The sequence below is a fragment of the Notechis scutatus genome, chromosome 2 (assembly GCF_049901735.1).
Source record: "Notechis scutatus isolate UNSWTSFEM ecotype Mainland chromosome 2, rNotScu1.2, whole genome shotgun sequence".
NCBI classification, from domain to species: Eukaryota; Metazoa; Chordata; class Lepidosauria; order Squamata; family Elapidae; genus Notechis; species Notechis scutatus.
Genome location: NC_142010.1, coordinates 102981531 through 102999280, shown reverse-complemented (window position 1 = coordinate 102999280; position 17750 = coordinate 102981531). Strand labels below are relative to the sequence as shown.

Below are 17750 nucleotides of genomic sequence, written 5' to 3'. Positions count from 1 at the left end.
TACATTTGCATGATTAAATAGAAAGAGCCAATATATAAGCAATCATGTGGCTCAGTGATAGTTGCCATCTTCATTCTTGAAGCTGAAATGTTACCATCACAACCCCTACGTTTCTCCCTTGGCTGAAAACTAGAGTCTCAATAGTTCAGTCTCTAAATGTAGCTCAGCCTAGGCAAAGAATTCAACTTGCTGAACATTTTTTACACATTTTCTTTGAAGTTAATTTCTGTACCTTAAAATGATGAAAGTAAATTGCAGTGAAATTCCAAACCCCAAAAACTTTAACCTTAGACTGTCTACCATTGACCTCACCCCTTTCCTAAGAGGTCTGTAGGGCACCAATCATGCCTACCGTCCCTGTCCTATTGTTTCTTTTATTTTTCTTATATGTATCCATGTATTCATAACTAGGTTTTTACTTATACCTATTATCTTGTAAGCAATTGACAAAAACAATAAATAAATAAATAAATAAATAAATAAATAAATAAATAAATAAATAAATAAATAAATAAATAAATAAATAAATCATGCCTTATGATATGCCAAAACAATAAATGGTGACAGGAGAAGAATTTTCATGGATCAGAGGGCACAGCTTCAGGGTACATTTCACACTGCTCTCTCTCCTAGGCAGATGCCAGAAAAATGAAAATATGCAGAATATGCACAGCTAAATTCAACAATTCTTGACAAAGAATTGAAACTCAGCTTGATATATCTTTTCCTACACACACACACACACACACACACACACACATAATAAAAGAGTATACATAGTCTTATCAGGGCATCAGAACGTGAATTCTACATTCAGCAATGTATGTAGGTGGGTAGGAATCCTACTTGTCATTTTGGAATGAAGAATACAAACCTTCAAATCCTCCCCAAGGCCACAGCAGCAAAAGAAGAGTTCAACCAGTGGCTTTGTTTCCATGGGCTATGTAGCCCTTTCTGAAGAAGTTAGCCATTACACCAATTTGCAGATTAAATGTACTGATGTAAAACTAAATGAACAGCAGCTTTTCCCACAAGAGCACCATCCAGGTGGCTCTTTTAGTCTGCAAACTCCATTATTCTTAGCCACCCACATAATGGTCACACTGGCTGGTATTTCTACAGAGTTCTAGGCAGTGGAAGACTGGGAGATTTGTCAAAGAGTGATTTGTTCTATTCCCAATTGCTCTCCTGCTTTCACCTCTCTGGATAACAGATGGCTTGAAGGCAGGCAAGAGACCTTTTCTCCCAAACCAAAAGAGTACACAGACCTGCAAGATAACCCAGTGTCCTTCTGCTGCTGCCAGGTCGAGGGCTTGTTCTGCTACTATCTCCTGACCTTGCCCCAGTGAGACATTATGGAAATTCCGGTTGTTAAATGTGTAGCCAAGTTTCTTTCCTGAAAGGAGAAAGTAAGCATTTCAATCCAGAGAAAAACAGGGCCAGCAACTCGCAGTGGATTGGCAGCCACAGATTTAGCTTTGTACCAAATCTACTACCTTGAGTGCAGGCTGATCCTATCTGGGATCACAGTGCACAACACATATGGGTGTGTGGAGGTGTTAATCCTCCCCCATTTCTCTTCCTATGTAAAGTCTAATGACTAAGCCTCATGGCAAAATCTGCTGTTTAATTCCCCACGTGCACTACTACAAATAGTACTTTATATCTTCATAGATTGAGATTGTGTTTGGGAACAATATTTCCCTGCCTCCTAAAATGATTATCTCCCATGGTGCTCCTGGATGTTTCTTAAGGCACCGTGCTGTGAGTTGGCAGTGGGGCCTGAATAGCTATTCCCTTGCTTCTTGGTCCTCCCATCCATGCAAAGAAGGCAAGCCACTTTAAATAACTCCCAGGTAGTCTTTCCTAACAGTCTTTAAGGACTGTTCCATCCTCACAAATCTCTTTGCCTTTCCTTCGATATTTGTGCATGGATGCTTTCGTACCCCAGTTCCCACAGTAACTCCTTTTATACTACACAGACCTTTTTAAAAAAAAAAAACTTTTTCCCTCCACTTACTGTGCAATTGTTGCTCTGGTGCTACAGTAGTAAAAGGAATAAGAAATTGTTAGTTCTTTTGCACCTGTATTCCTTTGTAAGATAATGGCAACTTTCCAGTAAGGAGGTACTGTAGGAAAATGATGGGTTGGGTGGGGTGGGAAGGCAAGGGGTGAAAAAAAGCACAGAGATCGTGTGCTTTCTTTTAGAGATATATGTACAGTTATATATTTATTAAAATAGTTATTAATTGTTGATCCACAGTGACTTGCCACTGGAGGGAAGGGATAAACTAAGCACAACAGCCAATTGGATCTGTGGTTGCTACTAAAATGCCACAGAAGCCATCCACTTAAAGGGCTTAAGAGAGCTTGGGTCAGAAAACAGAAGTTTTGGATCAAAACTGGAAGATACTGGTGCTGATGTATTTGCAGTGGGCTGGGATTGGAAGCGAAGCAGAAAGTGTGGATCTGCCTTTTGTCCGACGCTTCACCAACTTGCCATGGGTCAAATGGAGAACAAGTGAGTCCAAGTGTAATGCACTATATACGCAAGGGATTTTAGAACAATCCAAGATGTCTTTGGGATTTTTGCTACTGACAATTCAGAATTGCTACAAAGGTAAGAAAAACAATATTCTGTACAGGTGAGGAACTAACACAGCTTTCTGTAATTAACTGCTGCAGACACTTCTAATGAGCTTTTCTCTATTTAGACGGATGCTCTTAGGAGTTGCAGTGCAATCAGATGTGCATTAGATCCTTCCAATTAAAATAACAAAAAGCTCAATGTCTTTACTGCCGTTGAATTAACAATTCATACATCAAAACCAGATGTTGACATCTGGATGTATATTGGTCCAGAGAGAAAAATGTGGGAATAAGCCATGGGATCCTTTCACACATCTAAAATATACAATGGCAAAGATTTATGATGCAAATCCATCTGTATCCTGCATACTCTGATTGGCATATATTCCCATCCAAGACAGCATGCCAACACCAGTGCTGTGTAAAAACTGTGATTATTTTCAGAGGTACAAGTTGTGAGTTCAACAAACAACAAAGGGAAGGCTGTAACTCTTGTTGTGTGTTGCATATTAATGGATTATCATGACCCACAGGGTTTACAAATAAAAATCCATTTTCCAAGTCTGCACAATGGATGCTAACCTCAAAGGCTTCCTAATCTTTTTGATAACATGGCTTGCATACAAGCATGCTGCCTTTGCATTGAGTCAAAATCCAGTAAGTTTCTCGATGTCGTATCTTTCATAGGAGTGGGATAAACATATGATTGCACATACTAGATCAAACTGAAATCCAGGTGGATATAGCCTATCTCAGCCTACATTTTGCAGCTCTTCGATTCACCCTTTTGCATATCTTTATGAGGGTGTTTGATTTTGTTCAGGTAACATTCAAAACATCTTGAGTCTTGATCTTTTTTTTAAAAAAAAAAAGATTTCTATTATGTTTTTATAGCAAATTTCCCCAAAAGGGGGTGTAAGACATTCACATCACAGCTCTTTCATCATAACCACATAGCAAACCTCATACTAAGAAATCTGGTCCATCTGTATCTCGGACTCTTAGAATCAGGAAAAGTTTTGCCTTTGGGATTATTCACTCAGGAGTTCCTAATACAATTACTTTATGTAGATCTCTGTTATCAGTGGTCTTCTCACACCCAATCAAAACAGAGGTTGCAGCAGGCTCTGTTTTGGGCTGCTAGTCACAATTCAACAGTCAGCGGAGAGATGTGAAAATAGGACTGCTGTGCCAGGTGTTTGAGCAGAAGGGAGGAAAAAATGGAGGTATAAATAAAGTATAAGATTATGGCATTTGTGGCAGTGTGCTAAACTGAAAAGATGCCTCTCCCTGGAACCAACAAAGAAAGGGGATTTTATTTGTTTGTTTTTGATAAAATAAGTTCATATGCAGTAGTGTCATTTGGCTTCCGATGCGCTGTATTTACCATGTTTCTCTACATCTTTCAAAGGATCCACTCCAGGTGAGAGGATAAAGAACATGGGGGTCGCAGGTCCTGACTCTTCATATGATGTTGCAAAATCCAGAGATCGTCCTGCCACATATTTGCTCCCAAGCTTTTCTTCCACAAAATCCCTGTTGGAATAGATTGCTAAAGAATTATATGTGGCAATTACAATGTGTTTATTAAATTAAGGAAACAAATTAACTATAAGATATGAGAATTACTTACCCTAGACTGAAGACTGAATATCTCTACCTCCCAAATCCAGTAACAGAAAAAAAAAGTAAGATGTAGAAGAAGTGCCAGCTTATTCACCTAATATGCCAGCTGGCAATACTGAAAGAGAATATTGACTTGAGGTCCCAGAGAGAAAAGTGAATGATTTTTTTCTTAAGCATTGCATTGACCAATCATATGCTCTGCCCTTGATAAAGGTTAGATTTCCAGAAAGCTCAAGATTGCAATAAGCTCCACGTCATCCATCTTATGAAAATAATGAAAATGTATTTTAAACAAGAAATATTTATGGTTTTAATAAGACGTCTTAATGTTGCCAATACTGTGGCACCAATATTGTTATTGTTTATTGCTACAAACTACCCAAATTATTAAAACTATTAAAACTTTAGATGCATTGAATGCAAGATACTTAAACTTTAAGAGCCTCAGTGGCGCAGTGGTTAGAATGCAATATTGAAGGCTATTTCTGACTGCTGGCTGACTGCAATTTGGCAGTTCAAATGTCATCAGGCTCAGGGTTGACTCAGCCTTCCATCCTTCCGAAGTCGGAAAAATGAGGACTCAGATTGTTGGGGGCATATGCTGATTCTATAAACTGCTTAGAGGGCTCTAAAGTACTGTGAAGCAGTATATAAGTCAGGGGTGGGATTCTACAGGTTCGCACCTATTCGCTAAAACCAGTTGTTAACATTCTAAGCAGTTGGGAGAACTGGTTGTTAGAAGAAATTACTGGCCTAATCCTGTAAGGAAGGCAGGAAGGAAACATTCTGGTGTTGCTTACAGAAACTGCCTCTCCGTTAATCCTTATTACATTCTTGGCAGGACTAGACTTCCTGTCTCAGGAACATCTCTGGAGTTTTTTCTTTCCTCCTTTGCTGGTACTTTGCTTGTGTGGAGTGATATTCAAAGTTACAATGGCATTGAAAAAAGTGACTTATGACCATTTTTCACACTTACGACTGTTGCAGCATCCCCACAGTCATGAGAGGCCAGGCGAGGAGATGCGTGCCTCAATGTAAGTGATGTTGAGTTGGCCATGCTCAGCCAGTCACATGACCACCAAGCCATGCCCATGCCCACAGAACCGGTTGTTATAAAATTTGAATCCCACCCCTGGTATAAGTGCTTACTGCTATTCTGTGGTGGTATGCTGCCAGTTCACACCGGTTCTAGAGATCCGGTAGCGCCAGTCAACAGGTGGCCCCACCAACTCATCCCCACCCTTTTCTGTCCTATATTTTATTTGTTTGTAGGTCAGCTGATTCACATGGCAGAGAGGATTGACATGCCTCAGCTGTTTTACTCACCAGTGCTGATGGTAACTTAAGTTTTCAAGCTTAAAATTGCCCAATTAACGCTCCGCATTTGTGCAAAGCGTGTGTTAGGCGCATCCACAGAACCAGTAGTAAAAACGTTTGCATCCCACCACTGCTACTATTGCTAAAATGGTGTGGAGAACCATCAGAGACTAAGTCAGGAAATGGTAAAGAACATGCTTATATTGCAATATATTATTATACTATCCAGTCTCGTACGCAATCTACCATCATTATTCTCAGTCATGATTTAGAAAAAGACAGCTATTGGTGGTGCCATAAAATCTATATTTTCTCAAGAATTAAGTCATGTATGCAGGCAATATTTTTAAAATATGTTTAAAAAGAATACCAATAAATGCATCTCTTAGTTCCACTCCCTTCCTAAGGACCATTGCTAGAAAACCACCTTCTATCCATGGAATCTTCTCCAACACCAAAGTTCCAAACCATCAATAGTCATTCAGTTTTATTCTTTAAAGTCCAGCTTTCTTTCCATAAAGCATCATATCGGAAATTAATACCTTTTACTTCATTGATGTACTACTGCTGGTCTGCATTGTATTTCTTGACTACTGTACCTTAATAGTTAATCCACTATTTTGATATCTTCATTGTCACTTCTAAGTCTGTTTGTTGTGGTTCTCATATTTAATTTCATTCCCATTTTTCCCTATGCTTCTTGGCTTTCATTATAACAGTTCCATGTCATTTGCATTTTCATCATTCAGAATAATGTCATCAACATTGTGAATTTATTGATGTTTCTCCCTCTAGTTTTAAAATCACACTCATTTTCCTATCCAAACATAAGACGAGAGGAGAAGAGGAGTAAGTAAGGGCAGAGTGTACAACTTTGTCTTACTCCTTTGCCAGTCTGGAGCCAGTTTGTTTCAACATTTCAGTTGATATTGTGACTTCCTAATCTGTCCATAAGTTTTACATTGGGACCATGAGATGTTCTGGGTTTCCCATTTTTCCAAACAAATTCCACAGCTTCGACATGATCTACAAAAAGTGATGCTAATAACATGAAATAGAAATTATTTTACTGCAGATGTCAAGGTTGAAAACCCACTGATAAATCCTCTATGTTAGACGTGTTCAAAATGATTTTGAAGAAAAGGCTGGGCAGACCATCAGATATTCCTTCCTTGTGAGAAAGGCTGAATTAGATGATTGATTTTCCAAATTTTGTGATTCTTTAATTCATGAGTATGGGATTGTTTTTCTACTATAATCACGCAGCTGCTGAAAATCAAATTAAAATCTTTGAGTCCAGGGACATAATCTGATATCCAACAGATGACTAAACTGTTAAACCATTGTTTCCCAAACTTGGCAAAATTACCCAAAATCAGTAAAGATGTTTTTTCTTTAGATAACAACACACAAATCCATTACCCAATCACAACATTTAAATAAGGACCTTCTGATCATTGGTTTTGAGTAATAAAGGAAAAGATTCTGGAAGCAATGTGTTAAACAATAAAGAAATCCTGGTGGAGCAACAACATTTTGCTTTTCTCTTGTACCATTGTTGTGTGCCTGCCTGCATATTGCTAAACCTGTTTTATTAAATAATAAAACAGCAACTGGCTTCTTGGTATTATTACTTATTTATTTGTTTATTTTTTTCCCTGTAGGGATGAATAATGCTACAAGCCCTATTTTTTCACAGAACCTCAGAGAAATAACAGAAAAAAATGTTACAATCAATTACAGGGCTTGCTTGTGCCAGAAGAGTTTATTTTTAACATTTGAGAGATAGAAGGTATATGTCTTGCCCTCGGATGTGCAAGAATGCAGAAATCTGCTTGTCGTGAAGATGCCAGGATGGGCTATTCTTTTCCTTGCTGGCATTTTTAATAACAGGAATTATTGTAGAAAGGCAATAATGTTTAATGAGAAGATATAAAGGAAACCGTTCTGTAAAAGCAGTTTCATTTTGCAATAAGCCAGGAGAGTGCAAGGAGGATTGCACAGGATAGTTCCAGTAATTATTACGATTGTTTAAACTGACATCCTGCTTTTTTTTTAACTTGATGCTTGACTTGCATAAAATGCCCCTGGGACAATTCAAAAACCTTACAAAATGCAAAACTGTCGGTATCAACATGGGGGAAAAATAACTTTGTAGTAATTGTTATGATTTAATTAAATGGTTGAAGAGAGGCTCATGTTAGCAAAATGTAAGGTTTATGTATATTTTATTGGGAGCATTTCTGTAGAATTTATAATCCATTAGGGAAGAAGTTTGGGATTTTGACATGATTCCTCTTCTACAAGTGGAGTCTGCAGGGATACTGTAAGATGGATGCTCCTTCTTCTAGATTCCAGCCACTTAGCCACTGCTCCATTTCCTAAAAGCACTCTGATATGTATCTGTATCAGTGTTTCTGAACCTTGGCCATTTTAAGAGGGGTGGACTTCAACTCCCAGAATTCCCCAGCCAAAGTGCCCAAGATTCAGAATCACTGGTCTATATCATAACTGTTGTGATATAAACAGTATTTTCTATTATGTACAGGGATCTTTTCTGACTGAATGGTTTTTAAGAATAAAATATATTGATAGGGTCCTTTATTCTAAAAGTTGCTGAAGAAATACCTGCTCAGATGTTTCTGTGGTGCATGGTTGTTTTCCTCTTGATATAGTGCTTACTATACCAGACTAGAAAACAGGTGACTGTAGGTTTTAGTTTAATCCTAGGCTCAAAGCAGGTTGACTTTGGGTCAGTCACTCTCAGCTCTAAAAAGAACAAATGTTGCCCAAAAATTGTAGAGGGTTGACCAGGCAGTTACCTGGAATCAAAACTGATTTAAAAGTACACATTTTCTTTTTTCTGTCTTGGGTTTACCAAAAATATTATTACAAGTCCAAAAATTCTCAATAAAGTATTCAAACCCTAAAACTGTAGACCAAATTCATCAGATCATCAAGTTGGGATGCTGTGGTATAAAGCTACCCAAATTTTTACCTTGTATGGAAAAATTACTTGCATGTATTTTAAAAAAATCAAAGGGAAATTGAGCATTAGAGAAACATAGCATAATTTTCCAGCAGTACAAGATACTTTCAAAGAGACTTATGACAAAGATAATGCAATTATTACCATCAGGTATCAGTAACACAAAACTAATGTGAATAGAAAATATCCTTACTAGAATAAATCAGAACATCATTGTGCCTTGCACTAGTCAAGACCTTAAGCTAGCTAAAATTTGGCTCACAAATGTTGAGCAAACTCTTATGGTCTGTGTTACCTGGAAACACAGAAATAAATTTTCTGTATAATCAGTCATTCTGAGAGAATAGAATTGAAGAGATCTCCATCTCTCCATATTATTTAGAAATATTCCTTTTAGGTAGAAAATAAACATTGTTTAATCTGACATTCAAAAGTGGCTTAACATTTTTCATATTTAACATATCTGGCTGGCTTTTTTAAAAAAATAATTATTTAATTTTGAGTTTTTGTAATGTTGGAAATTTTGTTTTTTAATTAGAAAACCACCCAGTATTGATTTATTTGTGGGGAAAGAAAGGAAACAGACTAGACCATGACAATAAATTGTGTATCATTTGCATCCCATTCAGACAATCAAATCTGAAAATGGTAACGAATAAATGGACATTATTAAGTCTACTCTGATTAAGTGGAAAATGAGGAGAAAGTCAGTGCAGAATTAAAAATGATTCACTGTAAGCCAGAAATGGGACTCTAGAAGGACAAGAGATATGATTCATCTGGCATTTCTTGGGTACTTCACATCAGAAGCTTAGAGTTTCACTCTATTGACTAAGGCATCGCTCAGAACTTTATGAACTCACCGGACAGCATAAGTCATACGGTCAGGTCGTAGTGCTCTCATCATACACAGATGCTGTAAAGCTGACTTATTCTTCCACTCCTGAGGGAACTTCTCCTTTTCAGGGCATTCAGACTCCACAAACTTCTTCCAGCGCTTGGCAGACCCTTCAATGTCACGATCCAGGTTCCGAAATTGTTCCATGGCTGACAAGGCCTGGAAAAAGAGAAATGGCCATAAATGAAAAATGGTATGGCTTTGCTCAATGGTTTCTGAAACTGATAAAAAGGAAATAACTGCTGGAAATTCAAGAATCAAGATTTAAAAGCATTTTGTAACAGTTTTGTTTTCCAAAGATGGGATTTGTAGTTTTTAGAACTGTTTGGTTTTAATCATCCAAATTTTAAGAACATCCATGCAAATTTCTCAGAACACCAACAAGTCTTTTAAATAACGCCATTACAAATTTATTCTTCAAATTAACCATTGACAAATACAATGAAAACATGGACAAAACATCGAAAGAAACAGAGATATGCTCCCTTCTCAAGAGGCCATTCTTGGACCAACAGTCCTGAATCATTATCACCTTTCTTCAACTTTCCCTTTTTAGTTTGCAGTCGATAACACTAGAGGAGATTGCTTATTTGAACACATAGCTCCTGCTTGGTGAGCAGGTGGTAGCTGTGGTCAAGAACTTTGCACAGCTTTATCTAATATGCCAGTTATGCCTTTTCCTGGATAGGGAGGCTCTTCAGACAGTCATTCATTCTCTGATTACCTTATAATACAGCTACTGTAGTGCATTCTACATGGGGCTAGCCTTGAAGAACCTTCAGAAGCGTCAACAGGTCAGAATGCAGCAGCATGGACAATGATGAACATGGTTTGCTTCTGGGTACTATATAAAGTGCTGATTATAAAATTCTTCATGACAGACCATCTGTCTCTTGTGATATCTGGAGCCAGCACAAGCCAACAGTGTTGGCACATTTCAGGTCCCTTCAATCAAACATTTTTTTGGAACCCAAGAGATTGGTGCATTCTCTGATATAGCACTGTCCTCTGGAATAAAGTTCCCTATCAAATATGGGTAACTCCCACCCTGATAGCATTCCAGAGAGCCTTAAACACCTGGCTATTGTCCTAAGCACTGAGTTAGGATGGTTGGAGCCCTTATGAGTTTTGCTGATATAAATTTTTGTGTTGTCAGCTAGATTCACTATCTTAGTTTTATCCTTTTCTTATCTGTCTTTGTTGGGGAGCAATTTTCTATCCAATGTTATTTCCATATACATTTTGTGTATGTTAAAAAGTACTTTAGGAGTAAAAATAGCTGGATGTCTGGATCTCAACTTGTTTCGCTCCAGGCAGGCTACATCAGTCAACATTGACAGCTGGGACTTATCAATAATCTTCAGCTATTCTTGTCAAAGTTTGCCTTTTATCTTGGAAAAACCACCTGAATTTTATTAGCTCTGTGCAATGTGGATAATGCTGAACTGAATTCGCATTAGTCACAGTAGATGTACAGCTGCCCTCTATAAGTGGGGCAAAATACCATCAACCGAATTGTGACTGTGGGGTCAGAAAACAAACTATCCAACATATAGCGTCAGCCTACTAGAACAGAACCTAAAATGGGGACTTTGCTGATTTCCTGGCTGTGACAAATAAAGAAAAAAATTATATCTGTAATCTAGACATATGTTTATAATATTTTAGATTTTATGCTTTGTGTTTTGTATTTTTATCTCTTGCGTTTTTATTGACATGTGGTGTAAATGTTCCATACGATAAATAAATCATGTTTTTGTTGGTTTTCTCTTTTTGACTTGTATTGTATTTTATTCTCTTTATCACAATGTGAGCTACCCAGAGTCATTCTGTAGTCAGGCAACACCTAAATCAAATAATTTAAAAAGGAAAAATTAAATAATTAAGGCAAGTCAAAGAATACGGTATGTGGTAACATCTCTTCTTTCTGAACAGTTCCCAATGGACAACTGTGTGTATGTAAAGTTTTCAAATATAATATTTTAATGCAACAGTCCCAAATCTGCAAAAATGTTTACAATGTTTTCATGTGCATCTGTAACATATCCCACTATGAAAGTTCGCTTTTAACAGCATGCACCTTGCTGATCTGATACAAAAGTGGATCCTGGCCTATAAGGGAACTACTTTTCTCTCTGCTACAGGTTCCTCTCTTTCTTCCCCCACCCCCTTTATTTTGTGTGGGGATTACTTGAATGTTTCTGTGTTCAGATAAGTTATAAAAGCTTAATACTTCCTTTCCTTCTGTCTCCACTTTTGCTTGGACTAACAGAGGAAAGGGACAGATGGGTTATTTAGCTATATACATTCCCATTCATTGAACTTAATTTTTATTAAAAAAAATTAAAAACTTTAGAGAAGAAAAAAAAACAGACACTAATGGCATTCCCAAAAGGTATTCTTAAATGGAAATACCATTTAGGGAATCTAATCTTTCATTTTCTGATGTCCAGCTGTTTAATCCTAAAGTCCAAATTCTCCTTAATCTGAACTGCATCGAGAATATTTCAAGAGTTTTCATACTGAGTAACCAATCTACTTTCCCCATAAAACCATACAGAGAGAAAAAAGGAAGAAGCTGCAGGCATCTTTACATGAATCCAGGGTTGTATTAATTTACTCATCGTGACACCGACATTCCTTTCTAATGAAATGCCATGATTATTTTATGTAGCTGGAATACCGCCTGGTAGTCATCCACTTAACACCCAAGATGTCATAATGCTCAGGGGGAGGGAGGACAGATAAAGGTCAGGGAATTCATAATCGGTGCATTATATCAGAAAAGTTCTACAAAGAATCAAGCAACAAAATGGAAAGATTAAATTATGACTCTGACATTCTAGTATGTTAATATTTTTAACATAGCTGCTCAATAAAGCTATAGACAGATTTTATCCTATGATCTTCATTTGAAAAACTGAAAGCATTAGCAAAATTCAGTGAGCATGCATACATGAAGCACTGAAGCAAAATTACTTTCCTCTACATTTATTACACAATACTTTTGCAGTAACTTTTTCATTTCTGCAAAATGACAGAGATGATTGGACTGATAGGGTAGAAGAAAATAATCCCAACTATCCAGGCATACTCAGCTCGTACTAAAGTGCTTCCTAACTAATCTTAATTTGGTTGGGAAGTTAAGGAATAGGCCTAACTAGGATTTGCAGAAGTGACCGCCACAGAAGGCCAGGGTTTAGAAATCCACTGGGAAATCAAAAAGCATCCCAGAAGAAAATACTAACAAGCCACTTCTGCAATATTGTCAAGGAAAATGCACTGATGTGTCCACAAAAAGGACCAATGATCTGAATCCTTGTGAAGCAATGTCTATGTGAGGAAAGAAAGCAGAAGTTGAGAAGAGATTTCTGCCTGAAGGAACTCAGATGTGGAGAAAGTCTTGCACACTGGATAAGGGGATTATCTGAAGAAGTGTGCATACAAGGAAAGACAATGGGGCTAAGGCTGTGTCCTATAAGGTCTGCTTAAATATAAATGAGCAAATAAATACATTACAGTTTGTTCAATGAAGAACTCCTCCTACTTCTTAAATTAGATCTGCCTCCAGAAGTTGTGAATGATCCAACATTGGAAGTTTTTAAAAAGAGATTGGACAACCATTTATGTAAAATGGTATAGGGTTTCCTGCCTAAACAGGAGTTAGACTTGAAGACCTCCAAGGTCCCTTCCAACTCTATTCTATTCTATTCTATTCTATTCTATTCTATTCTAGATCAGATCCAAGTTAAGATGTTAATGTTTGAAACTTAAGATCTATGAATCCTAATTTCTCTCTATTTTATAAAGGCATATTGTTCCCATATGATGATCATTCATCTGAAAGTTGTTTGTTCTTAGTCAGGAGAAAGACAATATTTAGGAGCTTGGCTGGTCAGATTTGGCCTTCAGGCCAGAGGTGGTATTCAGCAGGTTCTGACCAGTTCTGAAGAACCGGTAGCGCAAATTTTGAGTAGTTCAGAGAACCGGTGGTAACTTCCCACAGGAGTGGGGTGGAAATGGAGATTTTACAGTATCCTTCCCCTGCCACACCCACCAAGCCACGCCCACAGAACCGGTAGTAAAAAAAATGAATCCCACCACTGCTTCAGGTCACTATTTTCCTCAACTTGAAGCCAGCAAATACTCGATAATATTTTCCATAATTAGAATCTGAAGGAGGCCCATCAGCTTCCCCACAACAGTTCTATTACCAGTGGCTGTAGACTGCAGAGAACTGCTTATCCTAAAGTGATTTAGCTTTTCGATTTCTCACTTCTATAATTACAAAACCTACTGGAAGCACTGCTTTTCGGGGTGTTTTTTGTTTGTTTGCTAGCTTGTGGACGGGGGGATGGAGGAAAGGATGATTAAAGCAAATTTCTTCTTTGATACGGAATACAAATGATCACGTGCCTATTATCAATTTTATATTCTAAATTCCTTTAATACACCAAAGTAGGACAAGCAGACAAAAAACAAAAAGAGAAAGTGATGTGTGCAGAAGAATAAATTTCAGTTTTAAATCTAATTAAAGTCAAAGAAGATGACCTACATCACTTTCAACCCATCAACCAGCCATTGCTGTACTCATCACTGCTAGTTTGATACCATGATAGATATAGTCACCAGTTTGTTATAGTGAAGGTGCTGGTCTAGAAATCAGGAGACTGTGAGTTCTAGTTCTGCCTGAAGCATGAAAGCCGGCTGAGTGACTTTGGGCCTGTCCATTTCTCTCAGCCAGCCTCTCACAGAGTTGCTGTTATGGGGAAAATAGGAGGAGGAAGGAGTATTAAGTATGTTCACCACCTTGAGTTAATTATACAAATAATAACAGTGGGATTTTTTTAAAAAAATCTAATAAATAAATATGAATAAATAAATAAAATACTGTCTCTAGAAGACACTATAAGCTGCTAGTGAGTGAAAGACATTAAACATGCACAGAAAAATAGTGTTCTTAAAGCAAGAAACATTTAAAAAAAGTCTTGAACTACTTATCAAAAAATATGGTCAGCTCCACTAATAAATTTCAGGCAGAATTATAGATCTGATCTTCTGAGGCACTTCTAGAATTACAACTTTTGTTTTACTTAATTTTACAATGGTGGTGAGTATGTGGGGGGGAGCAGAAACTTATCACAAACCCTGAGCTTAGTTCCAGTGCATAACGTATATTACACATACAGTTCTTAAACTGTCTGGAGGAGAACTAAAAACAAAGATAGAGCTGTCTAAATATGCAGAATAGTTTTGGCTGAAGTAATGTTAAATGGAATAGAGTTGTTTGCTTTTCCCAGTACTGTGGCTAGGATGAGCAACACTATTTTTAATGTGAGTGTTTAAAAATAATCTTACAATGAACAACCTTAAGGGCATAGAGAGAGAAAGAACAATACATCCCAAATTCATCAAAGCAGAACACCTTGGCAGGAGCTGAAATATTATCCACCATGCACCATATTTCAACTACTTTTTCCTTCACTTGTAATTCAACTCAAAATACTTTACTAATGAATATAACAGTATAGTATATGCAGTTACGAAGAAGGTTTTATATCTATAAAGCCATTAGTCCAAGCAGAGTAAAAAGGGATGTGATGCACTTATACAACTTCTCTTATGCTATTCACATCCTGTAACTGAACTCTGAACATGTGCTTATAGGTGCCTATTCTTAATCCAATAGTTAACATCAGAGCCTCTTGCCAATTTTGTCATTTCTTCACCTTCTACAATCAGTTGGGGTTTTCCCCCCACCAGAAACCCACTCTCTAAGACCATGTACAGTTCTTACTACAGGACACCTTAGTTTCCCATTAGGGGGCCCCAGAAAAATCTCACATGAATTAGACTTTTACTGAGATTTCTCCATGAAGACTGAAGAAGTCTATGGCTTTCCTCCAATAACTTCTTCATTTTCCTTGCTGAAGAGAGAAGCCAGAAGCAAGACTGGAAAACCTTCACTTAACTGAATCTCCCATAATTATTTATCTTTTCCTCAAAGGCAGAAATAGTCCTTAATGGGGATAAGCAACATTTTTGGCCAGGGGACGTTTGGAATTTTGAGAGCATGTGGTGATAGGGACCTTGTGGCAGCAAATGTGGCACCAAACAACAGGGTGTATCAAGTGGTACAACTTTTATTTTTCAGAGCTGCTCCAATTCATTGGGCTCAGCACCAACATAGAAAAGAGAAGTCCTCTACCCTCATGCCTCCCATCAAGTCAGTTCTGCTAAGGTTTTCTTTGCCTGTCTATTTGCCTCCAAAGGGGGAAAAACACTGCAGTCTGTTGCAAGACCAGCAAAATTGCCACTTCAATCCAGCATGGTGACTTAAGCACCTAGAAGCAGGGTCACTTTTTTCCTCTGCAAAAGTACATCCAAGTGGCACTTCATTAGAAGTCCAATCAAAGCAATGCATCTCTTGGAGGCACCTGACAGGCCTATTAAATTTGATAAGGGAGACTGATGCTTTGATTTGCATTTCATCAGTTTCATCTGCCTGCCTGCCTGCCTACATGCCCTCCCCCCCACCTCTCTCACACACACACAATCATGTAGGTCAGGGAACCTGGGGGCCAAATTGAATGAGGTCCCAGATTGTTGGGGACAATATGCTGACTCTGTAAACCACTTAGAGAGGGCTGTAAAGTACTATAAAGCAGTATATAAGTCTAAGTGTTATTGCTATTATATTACTTACTTCTAGACTATAACGATGGTCAGAATCTCTCTTGATAACAATCCAAGAAGGAGCATCTTGCTCCTTCTACAGAAAGTTTCCCTAAAGATCTTTGATGATTTCTAGTATGCTTCCAGAAGGAACAGCATATGCCCAACTTAAAGCATGCTTGAACTTAATTCTTTTATAACAGAACCAGGGGTGGGATTCTACCAGTTCACACCTATTCGCTAGAACCGGTTGTTAACATTCTAAGCAGTTCGGAGAACCAGTTGTTAGAAGAAATTACTGGCCTAATCCTGTAAGGAAGGCAGGAAGGAAACATTCTGGTATTGCTTACAGAAACTGCCCCTCCGTTAACCCTTATTACATTCTTGGCAGGACTAGACTTCCTACATCAGGAACTTCTCTGGAGTTTTTTTCCCTCCTTTGCTGGTACTTTGCTTGTGTGGAGTGACCATTCAAAGTTACAATGGCACTTAAAAAAGTGGCACTTATAAAAAGCACATTTTTTAACTTCCTTGTTAAAAAATTACCCTGGCCATTAGTTTATTTCCTGACACTATTATTAAATGGTTCCAAAATTTCCGGTTTGTCGGCTTTACTGCGGCGGTAGGGATTCGCGAAGCTGCGCGATCCCTGCCGCGCTAGCCGCTTTTGGGGCTCCGATCCGAAAGGGTGCAGAGCAAGGCTGCCCTGCAGGGGCAGCTGAAGGTAGGGGATCCGGAAAAGGGTTTGGGGGTGTTGCAGACCCCCTCCCTTGCCGGCAGAACCCCCTTTACCAAGACGGTGTAGCGGCGGTCCGTAATGGCCGCCACAAAGAAGCCGGCAGCTGGGCAAGTATGCGCAGGAGGAAGAGGAAAAAGTTTTTAAAAGTGAAAGTCTTCTTGGTCGATCCAGGACTCTGAGATATATTTAATTTGATTCCTGGAAGTGATGGCTTTTGGATGATTCTTTCCACAAGAGAAAGTAAGCGGCAATTCTGAGGTGCTGAAAGGAAAGTTTACTCTCCCTCCCGACGGAATTAACAAACGGATATTGAGAAACCTGTTTTTTTTCAGGTAAAACTAGCTTTATGGGATAAGTCGGAAGGAGAGGACAAAAATATATTTATCTGGTTGGATTTTGTTGGAGGAGATGCCTTAAGGATTTGGAGACAGAAATAAAATTTTAATAAGGCTTCAAAACACAGATTTTCTTTTTTTCCTTTGTCTGATACTACCCCTGGAAGAGAAAGAGGAAATTTTGGCTTGGCTTGGATTGATTGAGGATTGTGGACTTTGGGATTGTCTTACTTTTCTTTTGGAATATTTTGGTTGGAGTAAGAAGAAAGAGGGAAAAAGAAAAGAAAAGATTTATAATGGCTTTCTCCTTTGAGGAACTGAGGGATGAATATGAGCAAACAAAAGCAGCCTGTAAAGATGGTATGGAAAAAGCTTTTCTATTTTTAGAAATGGCGCTGGTTAACTATGAACAGACAATGCGACAGATGGAACAACAAGAAGAAGACGAAGACACCATCTTTAATGAATCCCAAAATTTATCTAAGAAAGAAGGAAGGAAGAAAGCGAGGAAAATGAAGGACTTAAGATCTAAAAAAACATTTAAGAAAGAGAAAAATATGATGCAAAATAAATACAATGATA

General features: G+C 38.0%; 1 protein-coding gene across 1 annotated transcript in view; it reads right to left on the bottom strand.

Annotated features, from left to right (window-relative positions):
- Positions 1 to 17750, bottom strand: part of DNAH9 (dynein axonemal heavy chain 9) — a 235061-nt gene that overhangs the window by 33725 nt on the left and 183586 nt on the right. The window contains exons 60-62 of the mRNA XM_087955634.1: positions 9385 to 9578; positions 3977 to 4125; positions 1269 to 1396 (exon numbers count right to left, since the gene is read on the bottom strand). Coding sequence (XP_087811760.1) covers positions 1269 to 1396; positions 3977 to 4125; positions 9385 to 9578 — 471 coding nt within the window. The remainder of the gene's footprint in view (positions 1 to 1268; positions 1397 to 3976; positions 4126 to 9384; positions 9579 to 17750) is intronic.